Genomic DNA, 25,076 nt, shown 5'->3' on the forward strand with positions numbered 1-25,076 from the left:
ACCTGCTCTTTAGCCAGGAACTCACACATCCACACTAAATACACGGAGGGCTTCCAGGCCGGAGGAAAAGGCCCCGGTGACCCTTCTACCAGTGTTGGGGGGGGGGGGATGGTTGTCCGTGGGTTTGTAAGCGTGACTTAGGGGTCCTGGGCTGTCACCATGGAGACGAGTGCCTAGCCCACGAAGCAGCAGGCCGAGGTGGTCTCTCCGGCCTGGCTACAAGCTTGTAAATCTGGTGACTTGCAGTTTTGGGGTTTGCTCTTTCACCCTTTTATTTGAGGGGACACTGGCCACGTGCTCCTCCTCTTGGGGGATCCCAGGTTTAAGTTGTGCTTCCTCTCCACCCCCAGGGGCTGTCACCCCCACAGCAGCCCACAGTCCAGGCAGAAAGGAACCTTTGACCCTTCTAGATCTCTAGTCCAACCTCACCTCACCCACTGATCTTACGGGGGGGCGGGGCAGGGGGAGGAGGGGGGAAACTGAGGCCCAGACAGGGGGCATGGTCTGTCTAGGTGGTAGCTAAGTTGGGATGGAATTCAGGCCTCCTGACCGCTAGTCCAGGGCTCTTTCTAGCAACCAATATATTACAGCTTCCAAAGCTCCCCCCCCCCAGGCCCCCAGGCCCCCGCCCGCCTCCCCTGCCCCAACCCCCCTACACATAATTCGGGTTATAGCAGAGCATATTGAACTCCAGGCTCTCGTCCCAGTGCCGCAGGAGCACGAACAGCTGCAGGGCGGCGGCCTTGAGCGTGCCCCGCGTGCGGCCCTCCGGCACCTCCTGCTGCTCCAGCCACGCACTGGCCTTGGCGGCCACCAGCTCCCACTCAACAAAGTAAGACGCCGAGCTGTGCTCCAGCCACGCCAGGGCCACCACCGTGGCCCACAGCTTCCCTGTATGTTCTGTCACCGCGCTGAGCTCCCAGCTCGCCTTGTTCCCTGCCAGAGGCTCCTCGGAGAAGGTGTCACAAGACGGGTGCCGAGACGAGGGGCTGGTCTTAGACGCGGGCTGGCGGGCTGTGAGGGACACTCGGTGGCAGGTGAAGGGTGAGGTCCACTTGAGCTTGTCCATAGGGATGTGGATGGCCTCGCAGAAGGCCTGGTTCATCAGGAAGGCTCCGGAGGCCAGCTGCAGAGACACCTGTGGGTGCGGGAGCCCCTCAGTGGGCCTCCAACTTTTTAGGTGGTGGAGCCCCAAGCCATGCAAAAGTCTGGGTCCACACAGCCCACCATTCATCTTCCTGGGGGACCTGCGGGGCACCCAGGCCCACTGAGCAGCTCCCTCCTTTATCCCACAGGCACTCCAAACTGATCACTCTCCAAGCCCAACGCAACGCCTTCACTCCTAACCTGCCTCTTGTTCTGGGCGGGTGGGCCCATCCCGCCCACGGAGACTGTCCTCGGCAGTCAAGCCGGCTCTGGGCAGCTCACCGCCCTCTCCCACCCTCCGAGCCAATCAGCTTCCAAGTGCCAACAGGTCTGCTTTCTAAACATCTCTGGAGTCCACCATCCGCCTCCCCGCATTGTCCCTGCCTCTACTTCCTTCCTTCGCCCCCACCCCCTCATCTTCCCAGCACCACAAGGGGTCTGTAAGGCACAGATCATGTCACTCTCTGACGTCAGTTCAGTGGCGTCAGTTTTCTCTTAGAATAAGTCCCAACCATGATTTCCAAATTGCTGGTTCGTCCTCAACTTTTCCTCCTCAAGCCCCATTCTCCAGCCGCCGCTCTCTCTCTCTCTCCTCTCTAGGCTGCCAGCTATCACTCCTCGGCCTTCAGGTCTCAGCTTGACCTTTATGCTCCTCAGTCAGCCATGCGTCATTCCTTCCCGACCGACTGACCGACCAACAGCCTGGAGAAGGTGCCCCACCCGCCTAGCTTTGCCCCACCAACCCGAGCTCTCCTATCACAGCGCCCAAGGGGCAGAATTGCCTGGCTCCTTGTCTGTGTCCCCACCACAGCGCCATGAGCTCAGGGACTCTGCTCAGCTGGTTCAAGGTTGTCTCCCAGGGCCTAGCACTGGGCCTGGCTCAACAGGTCCTGGTTGAGTGAACCCCCGCACAGCGCTCTGCTGCCCCGGATGGCTGGAAAGGCTCCGTGCGCTCGGGGTGCAGGGACCGGAGCCACACAGTGAAACTCTAACCATGTCCCTCCTGCCGGCACCTCTGCTCCCCACGCCCCCTGGCCCGGAGGTGGCAGGCCACGCCCCCTGGCTCCTCAATTCAGAGATGTCCACGCCACACCTGGCTTCCCACCCTGCCACAGCGTGCTGGGGCGTCTGCAGAGCCGCTTCCCAAACACAGTGCATGCTCGTGGGGTGTGAATTTTACTCACCTGGGCGTCCTTTCAAGGCTTATTGTTATGCATTGAAAATCAGACACATGTAGATGGTGGGGTAGAATGTGGAACTCCCGTGAATTTTTAAAAAGGGCAGCCGATTGCCAAGATGATGCTGCCGCTAGCTTTTAGCAACATTCCTAGACCCTGGGTGGGGGTCTTGTGCAGACCCCTCTGCCCTGCTGACTACGTGGGTGCGAGGCCTAGGTTTTCTTCCCTTGGGGGGGGGGGCGGGAAGGGGGCTCCCGGGAAGGCCCCTCTGTGGAGCAGCCGGCGCCTGGGGCACTCACCAGTGGGACGTAGTCGAAGCTCTGGCTCCCCGGCGTTGACTCTGGAGTCTTGGTCAGCGGCTTGCCCAGGAAGCCCCTGGCTGCTTGCGTCAGCAGCCTGGACTTTTTGAGAGTCAGCCTGTGTGGGTGGAGCAGGGAAGAGCGGCCACAGCCACCCCGGTGGTGTCCCTGGTCATCCCACCCCCCGGTGCTCACTCAGCAGCCTCTGAAAGTCAGGCCAGAAGGGATCGGATAGGTGGCTTCCTCCAATCTCCTCATTTGACAGCTGGGGAGACTGAGGCCGGAGGGGTGTGCATTTTCCCTGAGGCCCTCAGTGAGTGAGTAGCAACCTGGACGGGGACCAGGCTATGCTTTTTTAGGACGGTCTTTAGCCCAGCGGTCAGCGTGTCTCAGGCTGGCCCTCCCAGGGGGTCGCGTTTGCAGAGACACCGCCCTGTGGGAGACGAACCACTGAGGTGGGATTTCTGCAGTGGGATGCCTGGAGGACAGTGATGTCTCTGGATGGGGCCTTCTTGGCACCGTTTGGACTGTTCATTTTTGTCTGAATGTCAGGCTGGGCCTGCCTTTGGCCTTCCAAGCCAGGGACAGCCCCTGGGAGACGGGTGGTGGTGGAGTGTCCCCCAAGGGAAAGCCCACATACCTGGTTCCAAATAGGGTCTCAGAGGTCTTCAAGGAAGAAGGGGTGTTGGTGGCCAGGCCGTGCTGGGGACCTGGAGAGCCACACAGTGACAGTTGTTGCCTGACAGAGGACCCTGTCCAACCGCTCACTGCCCAGCTGGGGAAACGGAGGCCCAGAGGGGAGCTAGGGGACCGTTAGGCTGCTTTCTGTTTATGACCCAGTTGGTACGGGGAGGAGTGACATCTATCAGCCCATGTGTAAGAAACAGGCCTCCAAGTGTCCTTGGCTGGTGGCCCCTGGCATCTTCTGGAAGGTTCCCTGTTGGGGCAGTGACAGCCTCATATGAAACCCTCTTGTCCCCGGATGGGGACATTGATTTTCCTTCCCTGGCACATTGCTGGAGGAATCTAGGCAGAGTGTGGTGGTGGAATGGTCAGCTAGAAACTGGGAGGCCGATTCCAGGCCTGGCTTCATCACGGACTTGCTGTGTGACCTTGGGCAAGTCACTTTACTTCCCGGAGTCTCCGTTTCCTAGCCTTTAAGTTGGGGATATTCCTATTTATCTCGCACAGGGTTGCTTTGAGCAATAAATGAGCCACTGAGGACTATGTTGGGCTAAGACACTCTCTTGGCCCGAGGATCAACCACGATCACTATCTTCATTAAGGGGAGAGCCGGGCGGTGGTTCACATACCCTCAGAAGCAGCGTACTTCTCCCCGCCCGGGGATGTGGCATTGCCGGAGGGCACAGCGGGGTTTTCCTCCACATCTGCAACAGAGGGAAGCCAGTGAGGCCTGAGCCCCCTGGCTCTCCCTTTCTCCTCTCCCACCCCTGCCAGGAGAGTGATGGCTGAATTCACAGAACCTGGGGCTGGGCTGGAGAACAAGGTAAGTGTTCCATCCCTAGTTGGATGGGCCTTTGTCTTTAAGGTACCACCACTGCTCTGCCATAAGAGTCAGGATGCCTGGGTTCCAGTCCCAACTCCCCCATTGACTAACTGTGTGACCCTGGCAAAGGGACTGCCTTCATAAGTTTTGATTGCAAATTAGGGATAACAGTATCGGTCCCACAGTATTATAAGGATTCAGTGAGATACTTGGCTCATAGTAAGTGCTCAATGAAATTCTGAGCTACAGACCCATCAGGGAAGCAGGAGTAGGTCAGGGGCTGAGGGTGGAAGTTGGGGGTTGGGGGAGAAGTGGGCATGAAGCACCAGGTCTGTGTCTCATTGAGGAGGGTTTCATGCCAGCACTCTAGGAGGCACCAGAACATGGCTCTGAGCCTCAGTTTCCTCATCTGTAAAATGGGGGTGATAATTATACAGGGTTTGTGCAAAATGTGTCATCAGGGTAGTTATTCTTAGGATCATTATTTCAAGAGATGGAGAGTGATGGGCAATCTATACTAATAAGAGGGTAATATACTAATTAGACCGGATAGACCGGACGTCTTCTGGATGTCCTTCCGGACAGAGCCGCGGCGGCTGCGAGGGCCGAGAGCAGGCGGCTGCGGCGACTGGCAGAGGCAGCAGCAGCGGGGTGGTGGGGGCAGCGCCTTCCCCTGATCGACCCGGTTGCTTCCTGCAGAGGTAGGACATCCCCTGAGGGCTCCCGGACTGTGAGAGGGGGCAGGCCGGGCTGAGGGACCCTCCCCCCCCACCCCAGTGCACGAATTTTCGTGCACCAGGACTCTAGTATACTATAAAAGAATAAACCAAATTATGGAAAAAGCTTCATGCACAGATATGTTCATCAGAGCCTCTGGTCCCCTATGAGATTGTCAGGAGCTCCATGAGGGCCAAGGAGCTCTGGTTATCACTAGGTGCTCGGGTGGAGTGGGGCAGCATGGGAGTGAACTAGTGACTGAGGCAATCAGGAGGCAAATTAACCTGGTGGTTAAACTCCTGGGTTCTGGGGCCAGACAATGCCTGAGTTTAAGTCTTGGCTCTACCTTATATCAGCTGTGTGACCTTGAGTAAGTCACTTAACCTCTCTGAGCCTAAGTTTTCTCATCTCTTAATGGGGACAATAAAATAAACCAACTCAGATGATTATGAGGAGCCATGGATAATTGGGACAGTGCCCAGCACACAGGAAACTCTCAGTACGTGTTAGCGATTATCACCCTTGGGGAGGGCAAGTGCTTGGGATAGAGAACAGCCTAGATATAATAGACACTTGGGTCTGAATCAGAGGACAATTGAAAAGAAGGGATTTTCGCCCAGCCGGCGTGGCCCAGTGGTTGAACATTGACCTATGAACCAGGAGGTCACACTTTGATTCCAGGTCAGGGCACATGCCTGGGTTGTGGGCTCGATCCCCAGTGTGGGGTGTGCAGGAGGCAGCCGATTGATGATTCTCTCAAGTCATCATTGATGTTTCTATCTCTCTCTGCCTCTCCCTTCCTCTCTGAAATCAATAAAAAAAAAATGTTAAAAAAAGAAAAGAAACAGAAGGGATTTGTGATTTTGATGGAAGTCATGGGCCACCGCTATGGAGAAAGGAAGGCATTTCCTCTAGACTGGAGGCTCAGCATGGCTCAGGGGAAGAGCAGGTTCCCAATTTTGGAGGCTCTGATGGAACCAAAGAGTTGGCAGAACTCTTTAATTCTAAAGAGCTCCTCCACCCGCTTACCCACTGTTCCCTTTTTAACCCATCAATGTCCGTGAGAACTTTCTAACCCTCAGGTTAAAATTGAATTATGATCTGGGCATCCTGGCTTGCGGCCAGGTGGGTCGTCCAATGTCCTCCCTGTGCACAGAGCAGATCTTCACTGCACACCCGGGGGCGTGAAGAAAGGGGTTAGGACTGGTGCAGCTGTTAGGATGTCTTTAGAGCAGCGGTTCTCACCCTGTGGGTCGTGACCCCTTTGGCGGTCGAACGACCCTTTCACAGGGGTCGCCTAAGACCATCCTGCATATCAGATATTTACATTATGATTCATAACAGTGGCAACATTACAGTTATGAAGTAGCAACGAAAATAATTGTATGGTTGGGTCACAACATGAGGAACTGTATTTCAAGGGCCAGAAGATTGAGAACCACTGCTTTAGAGGGACAGAAAGACATGCAGACATTCAGGACACAGAGAGTTGAAGCCTCCTGTGAATAGTGTAAAGTCACAAAAAGGCCAAACCACGGATCTTCAAGGACCAAGCTGCAGGCACAACGCAATCAGGTGAAGGCGGGAAGGAACGAGGCAGATGGTAGGGCCCAAACGATGGACCTGCCTCGTTGCTCTCCACTTTCCCCTATTTGTCAGGTTTTCTGGCATTGGATGCCTGGCAGGACTCAGAAGTTGGAGGCAGGGAATAGCCACCGGGGTTGGCGGACCTTCAGAGGGGAGAGGTGAAGGGATGGTGTGGGCACGCAGGCAGGGAGGCCAGGCTGCTCCTGGCTCCGAGAAGCTCTCCCAGCAACGCTGTGTTAAGGCAGCATGCTTGGGCCATGCTGCACCTCGCTGCCCATCTCAGGCCTCAGAGGGCCCGGGAGGCCTGGCCTCACCCTGGTCCTGCAAGGGCCCAAAGTGCAGACTCAGAGTGAGGCCTCCAGGGTCTTGGGCACGAGGATGCCATGACTCAGGAGCTCAGGATCCAGAACCCGCCCCAGGTGGTTCTTACTTAGGTTCTGGAATCTGCCAGGTCCTGCTGCCGAGTCTTCCGTGAACACGGACTGGGACCGACTGAAGCCAGCAGAGCTGCCCCTCCACTGTTGGTTCAGGGCCCGAGAGCTGGCCATCCGCAGTGCAGCACCTGCGTGAGGACAGGAGAAGGGGTCAGGTGGGTGCAATTGTGCCAGTCCTTTGCCTCCTTCCCAAGCTGGCAGGAAGGATTCTGGCTTCAGCCTGTTAATTATCCAAAGACAGGGAGGCTTTGTACAAGGTGAGACCATGAGCTTTGGAGCCAGAATGACCTGGGTTTGAACCCCAGCCCATCTTTTAGTAGCTGGATGGGGTGCTAACCACTCTCAACCTCAATGTCCAGATCTGGAAAATGGGGATAATACCGACTTTGCTAGGTAAATACTGCTGCCGAGAGAGAATGTTCAGAAAGCAGCAGTGTTTTCTAGTTAGTCTAAAGGCTGGTTTTCTCAAGAACACCCCATTTCCTCTCATTCCCCGTTGGCTGTCTCAGAGACCCAGGTCCCATGCCCCCCGCCACAGGCAGGTCCCTGCAGTCTCAGGGCATCACCAATGGGGCATGGATGGAAGCGAGATGAAGCTACAGCACCCAAGTGTGTTTTGGGGAACCCACTCTATGAGAACACTAGTCTGTAAGTTATTCTTTAAAAAAAAATAAAGAAGAGTTCTATTGGGCAATAAATTTTGAAGAAGCTGCATACTATGGTCCATTCTCTGAGCCTCCTGATGTATATTAACATCCCAAAGGTTCCTAAGACTCTGCTGTGAAGAAAGCCTTTGAGCTTTATTTAGTTCAGTGTTTCCTGAACTGGTATTTAGTTCAGTTTCTTCCTGATCTGATATTTCCTGTTCAAAATTTTTTTTAAAAAAGTTGATTTATAGAGAGAGAGGAAGGCAGAGGGAGAGAGTGAAACATCAATGTGAGAGCAAAACCCTACTGGGGATGGAGCCGACAACCTGGGCATGTGCCTGGACTGGGACTCAAACTGGCAACCTTTCGGTGCATGGGATAATGTCCAACCAACTGAGTCACATGGCCAGGGCTGGGATTTCCTATTTTTGTGCTGAATGGCCATTGAGGGATGGGGAACAAGGGTTCTAGTTTCCTGGATCACACTTTGGGAAGTGCTGAGCAGACCTTTGGGGTTGGCGGGATGGTCTCCATACCTCCCAGACTGTGGCTACAGAGGCCAGGAGGATGGTCAGAGGCGGGTGGGAGGGACAGACATCCTGAATAAGCATGCCAGTCAGGACGACAAGGCCCAGTGCATAAACATGGCCAGTGGAGCAACAGCCTGGCTGCTGGCCAGAACCCGAACTGAGAACAGTGATGACTATAAACAAAAGGGTGCAGGGCACAGGAGGAAGGAGGGAAGGCACATTCTGTTTCCAAACACAGTTCTTTCAGGAGGTCTGCTAAAAAAAAAAGACACTACAAAGAACGGGAAAAAGTAATTCAGGAGATGAAAAGAACACGTAGTTCCCAAACAGGTGAACAGCATCTCACCCCAAAACTAAAAACTAAAGAAATTCCCCAGGGAGCGTCTTTCCTCACTATCAGACTGGCAGGGTTTAGAAAGATGAACAACAGGCAGTGTTGGCGAGGGCGGGCATCGGAATAACTCTTGGGCCTGGGCCAGTTTGGTAACATCCAGCACAGTTTTAAACGGGCAATCTTGATACGCAATCTGACTTCTGAGAGTTCATTAACCCTGAGCAGATAACCAGACAGGTGCACAAAGATGTTCTTAGCAGCATCATTTATAATTGTCAAAAAGGAAATAAACTGAAGGTCTAATAATGAGGGGCTGATTCAGTAGGTTTTGAGAAACCGTAAGAGGCAGCTGGAGAGGAGCGGGGTGAGCAGAGATTCTGGAGCCAGATCCCTGGGGTTCAAAGCCTGTCTCTGCCTCTTCCTGCTGTGTGACCCTGGACAAGTTACTTAACCCCCTCTGCCTCTGTTTGCCCATCTTTAAAATGGGTGTAATAGTATCTGCCTAGCAGAGTTGTTCTGAGGACTAAATGATTATATATATCTCCATATATCCATCCATTCCATATCCATATATCCATTCCATCCCTGTCAAATTGACTATTACAATTAGTATTTTTCTGCATCAGGAAACAACGCAGCTGTTAAAATGATGGTAGATATTCACCTTCCCACCCATATTTCGTAAGGAACAGCACACATTGATATGATCCAATTCATGCAAAATTATGTTTTTTTGATTTCTCTATGGAGATATCCATAGAGAGAAGTCTGGAAGGGTGGTCACCAAGGAGGTAATCAATACTCATCTCTGGATGACTGTCACTTCTAATCACTTTTATTTATTTTCTGTCTTCCTACATTTTGGAATTTTCTACAGTGAGCACATATCATTGTCCTCATTGGAAAACTTCAGTGAAGTCATGCTTATTTGGTGGGCATAAGGGAGTGGCGTGGTTTCACAGGTTTCTGTGCCTCATGGTGGCTACACCATCTGCTTTTGGGGTCTTTATGCTTCTAGGCCAGCGGTTCTCCACCTGTGGGTCGCAACCCCTTTGGCGGTCGAACGACCCTTTCACAGGGGTTGCCTCAGACCATCCTGCATATCAGATATTTACATGACGAATCATAACAGTAGCAACATGACAGTTAGGAAGTAGCAACAAAAATAATTTTATGGTTGAGTCACAACATGAGGAACTGTATTTAAAGAGCCAGAAGGTTGAGAACCACTGGGCCTTTCTGTGTACCCCATCCTGCAGCTCTGCCCCTTAAGGTCCCAGCCACCTCCTCCAGCCCCCGGGGGCTGCCTGGCCACCCCCTGCCTTACCGGAGCTGGGGTAGGCCACCACGGTGGGCAGGTACAGCCTCTGGCTCACGTCCACAGGCACGTAGGCAGTGTACTTGCTGATGATGTTGCAGGCCTTGCTGGTATGCACAGCGTTCACCTGGTAGCGGCGGCTGGATCCTGCGGAGGGAGAAGCTGGGGTGACTGTGTGGACTCAGAACGTTCTCTCCCACACGGGAGCTCTGGAAGCCAGAGGGAAGGCTAGACCAGTGGTCCCATCTTTAGGATGAAATAAGCCCTTCAAATCAAGGGGTTTCCAACTTGCCGCTTAAGAACATACCGCCCCCCCCCCCCCGCAAATTGTTACCCTCCACTATCACTTCATACAATAAGGATGTTTTAAAGTAAAAGAGGTAAGACATCTAAGACTAAAAAAGACAGTTACTGCCCTTAAATAACTAGTGTTATTAAAGACAACCAAAGCCGTCTGTGCTGTCTGCATTTCCTATTTTCAGTTCGTAGCTGCCTGATGAGACTCTTGCCGCAGGACTTCATAGTATCCTGGCTGAGTGTGGGCCACTGGTCTGGCCCATTGGACAATTCTGCAGGGAAGGTTGGAAACCAGAGAGGGAGAGCGGCAGGCACAGGTCACACAGCGAGGTAGTCGTGGATTGGGATCGGGACTTAGTGGTGGTCTGTTCCCAAAGCCCAAGCTCTTTCCACGCAGCAAGTTAGCAGTCTCTGTGGCTTGCCACCTCCAAAAGGCTGTGTGAGGAGCCGAGGACATGCAGAGGGGACACGTTTTGTAAACTGTAAGGTGAAGTGCTCGTGGGGAAAAAAATAACATATTATGTAATGTTAAAATAAAAACCAAACAGAGATCAGCCTTGAAAATTCCCTGAGCAGGCAAAACCAGTTTCATTAAACAAACAAAGTTTAATTTAGCTCATTTTGCAAGACTAACGTGACCGGGGACATTTTTTGCTTCTGCCTCTGAGACTTGAACTGTTTCCCAAGGTTACTGTAAGGTAACTGCTGAAAATTCCAACTTTATAACCAATCACCATGAAGAATTAACTGTCACTGCTTCCTCACTCTATAAGCTGCTTTATGATAATACTAGAGCCCAGTGCACAAAATTTGTGCACAGGTAGGGTGCCTAGGCCTGGCCAGAGATCAGGGCCGATCTGTGGAGCTACCGGCAGGGTGATCAGGGGGCCCCCGCTGGCACCTGCATTAGCTGGCCTGGGGCCTGTGGGCTGGGGGCAGCTCCTACATTGAGCATCTGTCCCCTGGTGGTCAGTGTGCATCATAGTGACTGGTTGTTCCACAGGTTGGTCCGCTATTCAGTTGATTTGCATATTAGGCTTTTATTATATAGGATACCCCTGAGCTTCATTCCATATGTTGGTTTGGGTGCTCTTGATTTGCGAACTGTCTTTTTGGTGTGTGTGCAATAAGTTTTTTCTAATGACGACTTTACAATACAAATAATATAAAATATAAATCATATTATGTAAATAAAGCATACACTGTAACAAATAATAAAATATTTTCTATTTCTATCTCCATCTGTCTAGTCTTCAAGTGGACTCCATCAGGATCCCAGGACTCACTTTTAAAGAAAAGTTTGTCCCAATTCCTGAGCTAAATGAGCTTCCCCACCACCCTTGTTATACAATCTCTTGTATCCCTATATTTCTTCTTAATAGCACTTAGGGCAAATGCGGGCAATTAAGAGTGTCTATACTTATTTGATTAATGCTGGCTCTCCTGCTAGTCTGTGTCAAGCACTGGTAAGGGCAGGGATGCTGGTCACTGTGCTCAGCCCCAAGGCTGGCCCCCCGAGGATCTGCGTTCAGTAAGTGGCCTTGATGAGTGAGTGAGTGGGCCGAGCAGGTCTAGGGCAGTGGTTCCCAATGTGGGGCACACACCCCACAGGGGCAATTTGTTTTGTAAGGGGGGCAATTCGAGAGTGAGTGATTAACAGTGAATTTTTTGCATTTCTTATGGCTCTAGGGGCCTCATATACAGTATATAAGTATATATCGTGAAATGTTTATGCATTTCAGTTCTCTATTATATGTTTTGAAACTTTATTTGCTACTTTTCATAGCACTTCATATTATTTTTTAAACAATTTCTTAGTGATTTCTTCCTCAGTACTTCAACTGTCCTTTCACATTCTTTTATTTTTCTCTTTCATGGATGCCATGTTCTTTGGAAGCTTGTTTAGACTAAGTGAATGGCCTTTTAGGCTTCCTCCAGGCGAATAGGAGTTCACTTTTTGAATAATAAGAATTATATATCATGGGGTGGGGGCATCAGGATTTTAGAGATGCTTAGGTGGGGCGTGGCCAGAAAAAGGTTGGGAATCGCCGTCTAGTGGGGTCTGTGGGAAGGTAGGTGCGGTCCCAGAGGAGCAGAGTGGGTGGAATAGGGCTGTCCCCACTGTTCTGTCTTAGACGGCGCTGTGGGGAGAAGGTTGGGAAGTGAGGAGGGGTGGAGGACCAGAAGCAGAGGGCACGGAGGAGGGAGAGGAGGAGGGGGAGGAGAGGACAGATCACCGGTGAGGGTGGGAGGGCTGGAGGATCCCAGGGCTGGTGGGAGGAGGCAAGGGGATGGGGCAGATACCGGAGGGGCTGGAGCCTTGCGCTGCGTGTGTGTGTGTGTGTGGGGGGGGGGGGCGGGGGGGGCACCTGGAAGCAGCGATGCTTTGGGGAGTTGAGCACTGGGCGGTTGGGCGGTGGCAGGTCTGTGTGGAGAAGGGACACGTGTAGCCGGGGGAGGTGGGCGGGGCATGGGGCGGGGCTTGCGGAGGGGGGCGGGGCTCGGAGGCCAGGAGGCAGGCGCAGGCCCTGGCGCTCACCTTGCTCGATCTCGTCCTCGCGCTCCGCCAGCTGCTCGAAGTCGCGGATGATGGCGCGGGCCGCCAGGTGGTGGAAGGTCTCCTTCCAAAGGTCGGCGTCCTGCGCTCTGCTCCGCTCGTGGCCCGGGGGCTCCAGCTCGAAGCTCACCTCCCATTGTAAACGTTGGCTGTCGCGCAGGCCCTTGACCACGGCCTTGCCCACCACGGGGTCTGGGGTGGCTGGCCTGCCGGTGCTGGCCTGCGGCTCCCAGGCCGGGGAGGTCTGGGTCTCCAAGGAGGAGGGTTGATGGACCGGCTCTGTGGGCGGAGGGACGAAGAGGACAGTGCTCTGAACTGGGGGACAGAGGGCCAGTCCCGCAGGGGACAGCATCCGTTCCCAGGGCACAAACACCCCTAAACAAACAGTACAGCACCCCAGCCGCACTCCCAGGGATCTCGAAACTCCTTTCTTAGAACAGGTGGGGTGGCATGGGCTGGTCCCCACCTCCCAGGAAGCCAGGACCTGAGGGGTCCGGTAGGATGGGGTGGGGCACTCCTCGGGGAGAAGGTGCCGCAGGGAGGACGTGCGGTAGGGGACAGGCCTCTCAAAGGCCAGGTTGATTGGGAAAAGAGGGGTTGGTGAGGTCCTCAGGGAGAGAAGGGGCCACAGCAGACTCCCCCCACCCCCAAAGGGCACAGGCATCTGTCCTCTGGGCCTGTCATCTGCAGTCAGGCCATAGCCAAGGAGTCCTCCCTGTTCCCCGTCAGGCCCCGGGCCCTGAGGACACTTACCCTGGTCCCCAGGGCTGAGGCTGTCTGAGGCAGGCTGCAGGCTGTACCCAAGATCCAGCTCCCTCATGGGGCTCCAGGCCTGGGTCTCCTGGTCAGAGGGCACGAAGGGCTGGCAGCCTTGGGGCAGCAGAGAGGGCCTGCGGGCCCCTGGGCCCCGGAGTTTGGGGCCCTGGCACAGGTCCCAGCCGCTGTTCAGGAAGGGCTAGGAAGGCAAGAGGAAGGTGAGGAGGCTGGGCCGCTCCCCCCCACCCCAGCTCCGCCTGTAGCACCCAAGGACAAACCACTTACTCTCCACTACCCATGAGAAATGTCAACATGAATAATCCCAAACCATGGATGAAGTCCAAACCCCGGAAGACGATGGAAAATCACATACCATAGATAATCTACACTCACTTATTTTTGCCACAAAGTTTAAAACGTTTGTGTGTGTTTAAAATTAACCCTTTCCTTAGGCCTTCTCATAGGTCATGCTTAAAAGGTCTCTCCTACTTAAAAAAAAAAATTCCTATAGACTTTTTGTGATATTTGTTTGTTTGCTTAAATCTTTGATTCACATGAAATTTATTTTCTTGTAAGGAAATAGGAACCAGCCTTTTCGTTGTTTTTTTGAGTCCTAGCACCGTTTATTGAATACCGTTCCTTTCTGGAGTCTCTAGGGCAGCGGTTCTCAACCTGTGGGTCGCGACCCCTTTGGGGGTCGAACGACCCTTTCACAGGGGTTGCCTAAGACCATCGGAAAACACATATATAATTACATATTGTTTTTGTGAATAATCACTATGCTTTCATTATGTTCGATTTGTAACAATGAAATTGGGGGTCACCACAACATGAGGAACTGTATTAAAGGGTTAAGGCATTAGGAAGGTTGAGACCCACTGCTCTAGGGTTTATGAGTTCCCCACCTCTATGCCGACAAAGCTCTCATGCACATTTGGTGTTATTTCTGGGCGTTCTGTTCTGTTTTGTGGACTCAGTCTGTCCAAAAGAAAACATCGAAAGGCCAGGGGTAAACTGGGAAATATATGTGCAACATGCATGACAAAGCTCATTTTCAAGAAAATGCTCTTAGAAATCAGTGTGGAGACACACTCGATGAAATAATGGATTAAGGGCCTTTACAGCCCGTTTACAGAAAAAGTATCCAGTAAACCCATGAAAACATGCTCAGCTCTTGAGTGTTGCTCTAAATTAAAATGAATGACAGTCCTGGCCAGGTGGCTTCATTGGTTGGAGCATCATTCAAGAGTTCGCTTCCCAGTCAGGGCACATACCTAGGTTATGGGTTCGATCTCCAGTTGGGGTGCATATGGGGGGTAACGGATCAATGTTTCTCTCTCACATCGATGTTTCTCTCCCTTCCGTTCTTAAATCAATAACAATATATCCTCAGGCGAGGATAAGAAAATAAAATGAAATGAATTATGATTTTTCCCATTTTCCAGACTAGAAAATATGTAAATGTCTGATGACACGCAATGTGGTCATGGGGAGACGGGGGTCCCCCATGGACTGTTGGTGGGCGTGCGCGGTGACGTGTACTTGTGGAGAACGATGCAGCCCCGTACTAGCTGTCAACATTAACAAGGCCCACGCTCCTGGACCCAGCGATTCCACCTTTAGGAATTGAATCCTGTGGAAATACACAAGGTTGCAAATATCTATGTACATGTACTGTATCTTTGTTGCAGTATTGTTTGCTAAAAAAAAGAGTTTGTGAATATCTGGAAACTGTCTGAATGTACTTCAATAAGATTGGCAAATACTGGTAAGTTATGGTACGTCCATGTGTTGGAACACCACACAGCACTGCAATAAAACAGGCAGTTTCTTAAAAACTAATTTGGGAAGATGTCTAAGAGAAAACATTAAAACATTTGCAACTCTTCTGTATTCTGATTGTGGAAATGGTTACATGACTATTCATTTGTCAAAACTCATGGAGCCATTCACCAAAAAGAATAATTTTACTGTATATAAAAAAGTGAATTAAGAAGATATTAGAAAAGCAATTAGAAGGAAGTTTGTATATGTGATTATTTAAATCACGTATGTGTGTTGTGTATGTGTGTTTGTGTGTGTGTGTGTGTGTGTGTGTGTGTGTGTGTGTGTGTAGTATTTCTGGAAGGAAACACTCAAAACCAAATAGGTTGGGGTACTTTTCTTTTTACTTTATACTCAACTGAACTGTGTGAGGGTGTGATTTTCACAATCTGAGTATGTAGAATGTTTGTAATTAAAGAATATTAAATTAATTAAAAATGAATTTGTGTCTCTGGCAACATTTGCATTGCCTGATAGGAGACAGGGCGCAAGGGCACTTACTAGGTGTAACAGAGAGAAAAGACGTTTCTCAGTCTTTTAGGCCAACAGCTAACTGGGTGGTCTTTCTCATCACTACCAAGTATTTATTGGGAAGGGGCTGTACTCCCCATTGATGGGGGCTCCTGCTCCTTGGGGCAGGGGCTGAGGTGTCCGTCTCCTCTGGACCTGAGGTCCTGGGATGGTACAAGGGTGTGGGAGAAGACTGGGACTGGATGGCCTCAGTGGGAGCTGGTACCCAGCCGGGGCTGCTGCATCCCAGGGCGTCCCTAACCTCACCTCCCTCATCAGAGACTAGGATTCCTCTCACCTTTGCCCCGCCATCACCACCACATTGAGAAACAAGCTGCTACAGTCTCCATGGCAATAGACTAGTCTCAGGTTCAGCCTTCACCCAGCCAGAGGCTGTAGAGCGTGTATACATGTGTGCACATGTTGTGTTGGGGAGAATCAGATTGGGGAAGAAGCCAAGCAGGGGATGGGGCAGAGATGAGCAAAGATGGCCAGAAGCAAGTAGGAGAGAAGAGAAGCCACACTGCTCAGAGCGCTCACTAACCAGACCTGCATTTAAAGGACACCTACTGTGTGCCAGGCACTGCATCAGGCACTTGATCTCTTATCACCCGATGCCTGCAAGAGTCCTCCACTTGTAGTTGGCTCTCAGTACCTATCTGTGATGGCTGTTAGCTCAACCACCCACGCAAGCTATTCTCCCCATTTCACAGGCGAAGAAATTGGGGCTCAGAGAGGTTGAGGAACATGTTTGAGGAGCAGCATCTGCCTGACTCCAAGGTCAGTGTCTTCCAACTGCATCCCTGGCTAAGGACAGAGAAGGACCTCAGGGACGAGGTGGCAGTGTGTCTGCCCCTGGGGAGCGTGGGGGCTGATGCGTCTGTGGAGGCGGGGATGGATGGAGGTTGTGGGTGGGCGTGGGGAATGAAAGGCGGCTCCTGTGGAACCACAGACTCACCCTGACGAAGCTCCATCAAGCCCATTGTTTTAGGAAAGTGTTCCTTAAACTGGTGATTTTGCCGCCTTCCCCCAGGGACATTTGGCAATGTCTACAGACACTTTTAGTTGTCATCACTGGGGGTGGTGGTTTACTGGCATTCATTTGATAGAGGCCAGGGATGCTGTAAAATTTCTACAATTTCTACACAAGAGCGCCCAACAACAAAGAATTATCATGTCCAAGGTGCTGAGGCCAGAAACTGGTCTAGCTGGACAGGGGGCAACTGGCCCTGCTGTGGCTGTAGCGCTGAGATCACCCCTGCCCTGGGTGGTGTACCATCCTTGGTATCTGCAGGAGGTGCAGTGTGTGATGGAGAGGGAAGCAAGAGCTTTGCAGGAAGTGGGTCCCAGGTTTTAATCTCCAGACAAGCTGTGTGACCTTTACCCTTCATTTCCACACCCCCTCCTTTCCCAGGGCTGCTATAAAATCAAATGAGAGAGCAGATGGGGAGGCTCCTTGACAGCTGGGAAATGCTGTGTGCAGAGAACTGGTGCTGTCATTGGCCAATGGGTATCATTGTAAGGAAGGGGTCACTGAGGGTCAGGCAGATGAAGGAAGAGGTGACTCACTTCTCAGTCAGTTGTGGACAGGCTCCATCCTTCCGGTTGAAGCAGGAGACACAGCTCACCCCTACCCATGGCCTCCCCCAACTCCATCCTGCCCCGCCCGGGTACCTGCAAATCAGTCTGTCTCGGCTGGGCACCTGGGCTGGGCTGGTTGATGAGGTCCTGCAGCTTGGCTTTCCGCAGTGGGTATCTCCTGGCAGCCATCGTGGGGTCGCTGACCGTGGTGGCCCTCGGGGAGGGCTTGTGGTCGATGATCTGGTTGGTGCTATATGCCCGTCGTCGCTGGGAGAGGCCCACACCTGGACAGGGGCGGTGACAGGGGAGCCACCAGAGTGCAGGAAGAGGACAGCGGGCAAAGAAGGAGGGGCTTGCATACCCTTTCATGCCTGAAAACTTCTTGATCTTTCCACTGCTCACCTACTGACGTATGTTTGCCTGCCTCACCTCACCTGGCATTCAAAGCCTGGCCGAACCGGGCCCTAATCTATCACCCAGCGACTCTCCTTTCTGTTCCCTTTTCAAGGTTCCATGTGTCCAAGTATAGTAGCTGAGTAACCAGCTGTGGCTGTATTTTCTAGGTGTCACACCTCCACACCTTTGCTCGGGCAATGTCTGCGGCCCAGAACCTCCCTTGGCCCATGTCACTCTGCTTCCTCTCAGAACTAAGTCCAATTGTATCCCTCTCACCAGTTGGAGAGCTTCTGAAGAAAAGGCCACGTTTGAGTCATCTTTGCTGCTCACACTGTGCTCAGTACTTAGCCTGGGTAGGTGATCAGGAAATGCCCTCCGAGTGGAAACTAAAACCATGAAGTGGCTCTGGAGGCAGACAGGTCTAGACTCTCTGTACTCGACCTCTTTCAAGTTCCACGAGCTCAGCCAAGTGACTGAAGTTCCCTGTCTCAGTCTCCTCATCTGTAGAATAGGTGGTAGCCCCCCCCACCCCGCAGCTGCTAACTATTCAGTGCGACTGTTTGTATAAAGTGCTTAGCACATAGTAAGTGCTCAGCAAAATGTAGCCATCATAGCGTCTGGAGAAGTGAGGGAAGCACAAAGGGCGGCAGACTTACCAGGACTGGTGGCGGGGTCGCCACTGCACGGCCGGGCATCTGTGTCCTGCTGCAGGTTGAGGGGTTCCCCCAAGCTATTGGGACAATTTGCATTGTCTGAGCCGGGCCCCTCATCCTGTGAATGGTAGAAGACAGAGCTGCTGGACTCCTGAGAGTGCAGCATGCTGTATCGTCTCCTCTTGTCCTGGAGGAAGGGAGAGAAAGAAGGTTGGGAATTAGGCTAGATGGCAGGAAGAACAGCCACAGAGCAGCAAGCAGTGTGAGGCAAGGTGGTGGGGAGTCCATGTTAGAAGTGGAATAATAATAAAAAAAGTGTTCTGCTAGCTTGGAGAATTTAGGCAGACTTCTGTTTATGAGATGGTGAATGAAAATTACTTCATATCACTTACATTGTTTATATTTTAAATTATATTCTTTATTAAAAAATTTAAAAGGTAATTCTAAATGTCACTGCTGTCTCCAAATAAGTAAACAAAATGAACAGAATGAACCATCTAATTCCTCCCATTCCATTCTCCATAGTATATACATACATATAAAACATAAAGGCTTTTGGGGATCATTTTTGTTTTACAAAAACTGGACCATATTACTTTCTATTTAGCAGTATCTTGAACACTGCACTTTAAACATTTTGGAAGTCCTGCACGTCAACTACTCTTTTAAACATTTGATGATTGTGCAATATTCTACCACCCCTATGGTTAAGCATTCACGTGGTGGCTGTATTTATATTCACATTTAACGTTTTATCAGTCAAAAAGTCAACATGTCATCCATTGATAAATACAAGGTGATGACATAGGCTACAAGAATCACAAAGAAAAAATGCTATTAACCTTCATTCCTTCAACAGTCAGGCCTGATCAGACAACCAAAGTATAAGTCACCTGATGTAGGAAAGAGGACAAAGTAGAAAAGGAAAAAAGGAGTACAAAATCACCTTAAAAAATCAATTCAATTAAAATAAGTATGTGAGACCACAGTGTCTTATGGTACCTATTATTGTTGATCTACTAAACAATAGTTTGGGAGCTCTGGGGAGGCAATGGGTACCTTTGGACTAGAAAAAGAAGTTTATGAAGTCTTGGAATTTACAAGAGAAAATTAGAAACCGAATTGACCAGTTCAGTTGTACAAATTGTTGTCCTCTCTCAATAATTAAGTTTATTTGATGAGAAATTCATATTCTAGCTACCACATCATTTGTAATAATGTCTTTCACAATATTCTCCTGCTGCGTGTAACATCAAACGACATTTTGAGGGGAGCAGCATTAATATGTGGCCATAGTTTTTGCCACCACAAAAAATGCTACAATAAATCCTTGGACATAACTCCATCATATCACTTTATTTCTGTTAGATCCCTTAGAAGGGATTTCTGGGTTGAAAAGTTATGTCTTTCCAATCTCATTAGTTATTTGTAGATTGTGTTCCATGGCCTGGCATCTATACCTCACAGCTATAAGCCCAGATCCAGTTCGTTCCTTCCTGCCAGGAACAGTCTTTCCAGCGAGGATGGCCGCAAGGGCATGCTTCTGGACCCCCACTGACCCCGGGCATTTCTAAGATACTTACAGATCTGGAGTTGGAGATGTATAAGGAGGCATCACACACAATGCCGTATCCCACCAGCCGTTCCCCAGGGAAGAGGGTGCTGGTGCTCAAGGGGGAGACCAGCACTTCGGTGGTCTCCGGGAAGACCCACTCCACAGTCACATCACTCAGGACTGGGGCCATGGCCTTCTTCAGGGATTTGACCATCTGTTGGGCAGAATCAGAACACCGGTTGGGGAGATGTGTGAGCAGGGGTATGTCCAGACGCACGAAGCCCAGGTGGGTATGACCATGCGGGGATGTGAGCAGGAAAGAAGTGACAAGAGGCCTTGGGGTGGCTTGCCCGCCAGTGAGCATGCCACTTCTTAGGCTCCTACAATGCCAGAGTTGGAGCAAATGTCTGCTGGCATCTTCTCTAAGCTTAGCAGTTTATAAATGAGAAAATCCAGGACTCAAAGGAGGGTTGTGACTAGTCCAGGGCACCCAGAAAGTTTGTGTCAAAAACGTGAACCAGATAGTGATCTTGAGCAAGTCGATTTGCTTTCCCGGGCCTCCTTTCCCCCACGTGTTAGAGTGAGGGTCCAGCAGCAGAGGGACTGGGGTCCTTCCACCTACCTTGGGTTGCAGTCGCTCCCCCTCCATCAGGAACTCAGCACTGCCCTTGGACACGGTTGCCAGCCCCTTCACCAGCCTGTGGCAGACGTTGGGTCCAATTCCAAAGCTATAGCACCTGGGCAGGGGAGGAGAGAGGCTGCCACTTCCCATCCTCTCTGCCATCTTTGTCTCCTGATGGGGCGCATGTTCCAGGCGGACTCTCTCACAGCTGGCCCAGCTTCAGGCAGAGGGCCGGGGAAGAGGGCCATCAATGGGCATTTACACTCACACAGGAAGCCCATGACTTCCGCCCCAGCTCAGAGTCTAAGCAGCAGAAAGGGCTTCCTTTGCCCAGGCTGCTGGTTGGGAGCTGGGTGCAGAGGTGTGGGCATCTCATCCCTCCTGAGCTTTGAGGGGGAGAGGCTAACTTTGAGGTCAGCCACACCACCTTGGAAGCAAAGCTCTAAAATAGTGGTTCTCAACCTGTGGGTCGCTACCCCTTTGGGGGTCAAACGACCCTTTCACAGGGGTCGCCTAAGACCATTGGAAAACACATATATAATTACATATTGTTTACAGTAGCAAAATTACAGTTATGACGTAGCAACAAAAATAATTTTATGGTTGGGGGTCACCACAACATGAGGAACTGTATTAAAGGGTCACAGCATTAGGAAGGTTGAGAACCACTGCTCTAAAAGGTTCTTTCCTTGTCTTCTGGCATTTTTTCCATGTGGCCTGGGTTCTGGAACCCCCAGTCCAGGGCAGCCCGGGATAACCACGTCCCACCTTCAGCTTGTGCTCACCTGGTGGAGAAGGCGTGGTTTCGCACCAGCTCCAGCACCTTCCCGGTGTTGTTGACCGCCCCGTCTGTGACCACGAAGAGGAGTCGCGGGTGGCCTCGGTGCACTGGCTGCCGGATGACCCACCTGAGTGGGGAGAGGATGTTGGTGCCGCCCATGTCAGCCCGCATTCTCTGAATGTTTTCACAGGCTATGGCCAAGGTCTCCTGCAGGAAAGGCACAGGCAGGGAGAGAATTCCCAGGGTCACCGTAGGGTGCGGAGACTCTGAGCCCCTTGGGGGAGGAGTCCCTTTGTTTCCCTAGATCAGCAATTTTCAACTTTTTTTTTTTTTTAACATAAACTAATTACTAAAACTCTGAGGCACATCAAAAAATATATTTGTTGCTGATCTAACAAAAATAAAGGTATACTTTTGATTCATTCACACCACTTGGCTAATGTGTTGGCTGCTGTCATTTGTGTGTGTGACAATCTAGGGGAAAAGAGGTCAGTGCCCCCGACTAAGTAGAGAGGTGTTGCATGTCTTAGAAATCCTTGCAGCACACCCGTTGACAATCGCTGCCCTGGATAATACTCTAACCTCGCCAGAGTTGAGTCCTGTTCCCAATCTCACCTCGGCCCCACATACAGGAAGAATAATAGGTGGACACTTATTTGACATGGTTCTGCCCAATTACACCCCCACCAGTGCCTGCCGTGCTACCATTCGCGGTGTTATATTAACTTATCATTGTCCTTTCTGGCCCAGGGTTACTGGCCTCGGATGAATGTCCCTACAGCAAGGACAGATTCTCGCTGGACATCAGATGTCCTTCTGCTCCTGACTCAGGAAGGTGCTCTTCCAACATCCATGCTCAAAAGTCTTAAAATGTATAATGTACCTTTGAGCCAGAAAGACTAGAAATTTACCCCAAGGGAATCGTGAAGGAGGGATGTGAAGCCTTTGATACAAAGGTGATAAGAAAAAAAAAAAAAAAGGAAACAACTTCAGTGCCCAACTGCAGGGGTTTAGTTAAATAAGTCATGTCTATCTGCAGTGAAACACTAGGCAGCCATTAGAATTATGCTGCAGATTTATACTTCATGTCATAAAAATGTGCTCATGAAAGGCCTAATCCTATCTTTCCTGAAACTGTGGGTAATGCATAGAACAAGGTCTGGAGGGATTTACTCTAAGCTCTTAATATTGTTTTTCCTTTTGTTTTTCTGACGTGATTATGTGAGATTTACATATTTTTCTTTTTGATTATCTAGTTTCAAAAGGCTGTGGGATAATCAATATATTATTATTGCATTTAAAACACCCATAAACTACTTTTAATTGAAAAGTGACTCCGAAGTCCTCCCTCCCTCCCTCCCTCCCTCCCTCCCTCCTTCCCTCCCTCCCTCCCTCCCTCCCTCCTTCCCTCCCTCCCTCCCTCTCTCCCTCCCTTCCTTCCTTTCCTCCAATTCCTAGGCCTGCAATTCTGAACCTGCTGCTGGGACCACAGTCCTGTTATTTAAAATTGTAGTTTGAGTCTCGTGAGTCCCACTCTCAGCCCACTTACCCACTTATTCACTCGGCCATCCTTCCTGTTCACTTCTTTGGCTCAACCTTGCACGGATCTATTGTCCCCATGAGACAGGCTTCAGTGAGTGGCGGGCCTAGGCTATGCATCCTCTTTCTACCCCTCCCTGGACCCCTGTCTGCGCACACTCACACTTTGTCCAACATGTTCTTTATTTTAAAGAGGAGGGTGTCAGAAGGCTGAGGTGTCAGAGAACGGCCTGAGCAGAGTTAGCCTCTCTGTCCTTCTTGGCTCCTGGGTATCATCCTGGTCCTATACGTGTGGACAGCCTGGGAGCAGGCCTCCTCTCTCCTTTTCTGTCCATTGCTCCTCACCACCCGCCCCTCCTGGTCCCAGCCTGCTCCTTCCTTACCTCGTTGTAGGTCTGACTGGAAGGGAAGAGGCTCTTAAATGTGGATCCAAACCCAATGACATTGAAGAGGCAAGCTGGCATGAGGCTCTTAAGAGCCACCAGCATGGCATCCTGGCAGGCAAGAAAGGGATTTTCAGGATTCGGGAAGGAGTTATAACTTCTGCCACTTCACACCGGTATCATTATCCCAGCAGGAATCTGTCCCACACAGGCCTTCCACCCCCCTGCCTGCACCCAACAGCACCTTTTCCCCCAGATCAAGAATTCTGCTGATGCGGAGCGGAGGCTGGACCAAAGCCATCTCATGAAATTTCTCACTTGTGTAGCAAGTCTGACTTTTCAAAGCCATTCTGTTATGGTTGCCAGTTCCATCTCACCTCCTGCTGACCCTGAGAGGTAGGGAGAGCAGGGAGCACCCACTCCTTTCCACCAAAACAAAATTGATGTTGAAGGGAGGCATGTGGCCTGGTCCGGGTCACCCTGGCGATGGGACAGGCTTCTGGCTCCCACTCGGGGTCTTTTGCAGCAGAATTCACCCAAATTATCATTGACTAGGGATGAATCCCTTTGGGACAGTCTCTTTAGGTCATATTTGTTGAATGCCCAGGATGTACTTTACCTACATTACCTCATATAATCTTCACAATCACCCTTGAAGCAGGCACAATAGTATCACTGTTTTGTAGGAGAACACTGAGGTACAGAGAGGGGAGCAACTTGCTGGTGAGCATTCAGATAGTAAATAGTGGAGGCAGGACTCAGACACGAGTCACTTTGCCTGCAAAATCTGTGAACATTAGAATCGTAACCTACTTAACTGTGCAACATCAGGAGACCCGGGTAAAGGTATATTGGAAAAAACGATGCCAAAGAAGAAAAGGGGAGGAGATGCCAAGAGGGAAAAAGGATGATATTGATGAGGCGGCAATGGTAAGTATCAAGCAATTACTACAGATCAAGCACTGTGGCACACTCTTTATATTACCTCATTTAATCTCTAAAAGAGTGTCAGCCTGTCACATAGTAAACAGTCAGCAAGTGGTTATTATTATCTACCCAACAAGATGCATATTAATATTAATACCTTTATTTTACAGAGAAGAAAACGGAGGCTTCGAGAGTTTAGGAATTGTACTGGATTGCAAAACCTAAAGATAGGACCGAGGCTTTCAAAACATAGCCCTGAGCCCTGGTCGGTTCAGCTCAGTTGGTTGGACATCGTCCTGTGCACCAAAGGGTTGCTGGATCGATTCTTGGCCAGGGCACATGTCCGGGTTGGACGCTTGATCCCCAGCAGGGGTCATGCAGGAGGAAGCTGATCAAAGTTTCTCTCTCACATCCATGTTTTTGTCTCTCCCTCTTTCTCCCTTCCTCTCTCTAGAAATCAATTTAAACATTAAAAGAAAATCTTTAAAAAGCGAAGCTTTAAAAAACAACAACACAGCTCTGAAATCTTCATTCATGTTGGCTCTGCCTTGGCACAGAACCCAGGAGTTGGGGGGAGGGCTCTCCCTCACCCCCATATAGTCTATTGATGGCAGCCCAGGGATCTCAGCATGGCTTCAGGGAAACAAGCTGTTCCACTCCAGAATTTAGAAGTAAACAGCTGTAAGTGGATCCTAGCAACTTCCACACCATAAGGGCCTGCAGCCCCTCTCCCACCCCCTCTGTAAACATTAACGTTAATGTTCTCTTTGTTGCTTGTGTCAATCTATTTTGTGTCTCTACGAAAGAAGTCCAGATCTGCTTATTTTTTCATTAGCTTCTAGTGTATATTCCTGCTAGCAGGAGACGTCGCTGATCCATACAGATTGTCTCTGCTCACACCTATTAGAATTTTCAAAGCCATGTTTTTGGCAGCGAGTGGCAGCTGAAGAGTGACACCAGCTGCAGGAAATTAAATTGGTTGAACTTTCCCCTTCCGC

General features: G+C 50.7%; 1 protein-coding gene across 1 annotated transcript in view; it reads right to left on the reverse strand.

Annotated features, from left to right (window-relative positions):
* Positions 1-652: 652 nt before the first annotated feature.
* Positions 653-25,076, reverse strand: part of VWA5B1 (von Willebrand factor A domain containing 5B1) — a 39,689-nt gene continuing 15,265 nt past the window's right edge. Inside the window, exons 8-21 of the mRNA XM_059690955.1 lie at positions 23,152-23,262; positions 21,234-21,436; positions 20,449-20,563; positions 19,855-20,040; positions 18,275-18,458; positions 17,316-17,506; positions 13,305-13,506; positions 12,534-12,830; positions 9,707-9,844; positions 6,865-6,996; positions 3,937-4,011; positions 3,264-3,333; positions 2,624-2,741; positions 653-1,138 (exon numbers count right to left, since the gene is read on the reverse strand). Of these exons, the coding sequence (XP_059546938.1) occupies positions 653-1,138; positions 2,624-2,741; positions 3,264-3,333; positions 3,937-4,011; positions 6,865-6,996; positions 9,707-9,844; positions 12,534-12,830; positions 13,305-13,506; positions 17,316-17,506; positions 18,275-18,458; positions 19,855-20,040; positions 20,449-20,563; positions 21,234-21,436; positions 23,152-23,262 (2,508 nt within the window). The remainder of the gene's footprint in view (positions 1,139-2,623; positions 2,742-3,263; positions 3,334-3,936; positions 4,012-6,864; positions 6,997-9,706; positions 9,845-12,533; positions 12,831-13,304; positions 13,507-17,315; positions 17,507-18,274; positions 18,459-19,854; positions 20,041-20,448; positions 20,564-21,233; positions 21,437-23,151; positions 23,263-25,076) is intronic.

The sequence above is a fragment of the Myotis daubentonii genome, chromosome 3 (assembly GCF_963259705.1).
Source record: "Myotis daubentonii chromosome 3, mMyoDau2.1, whole genome shotgun sequence".
Lineage (NCBI taxonomy): Eukaryota > Metazoa > Chordata > Mammalia > Chiroptera > Vespertilionidae > Myotis > Myotis daubentonii.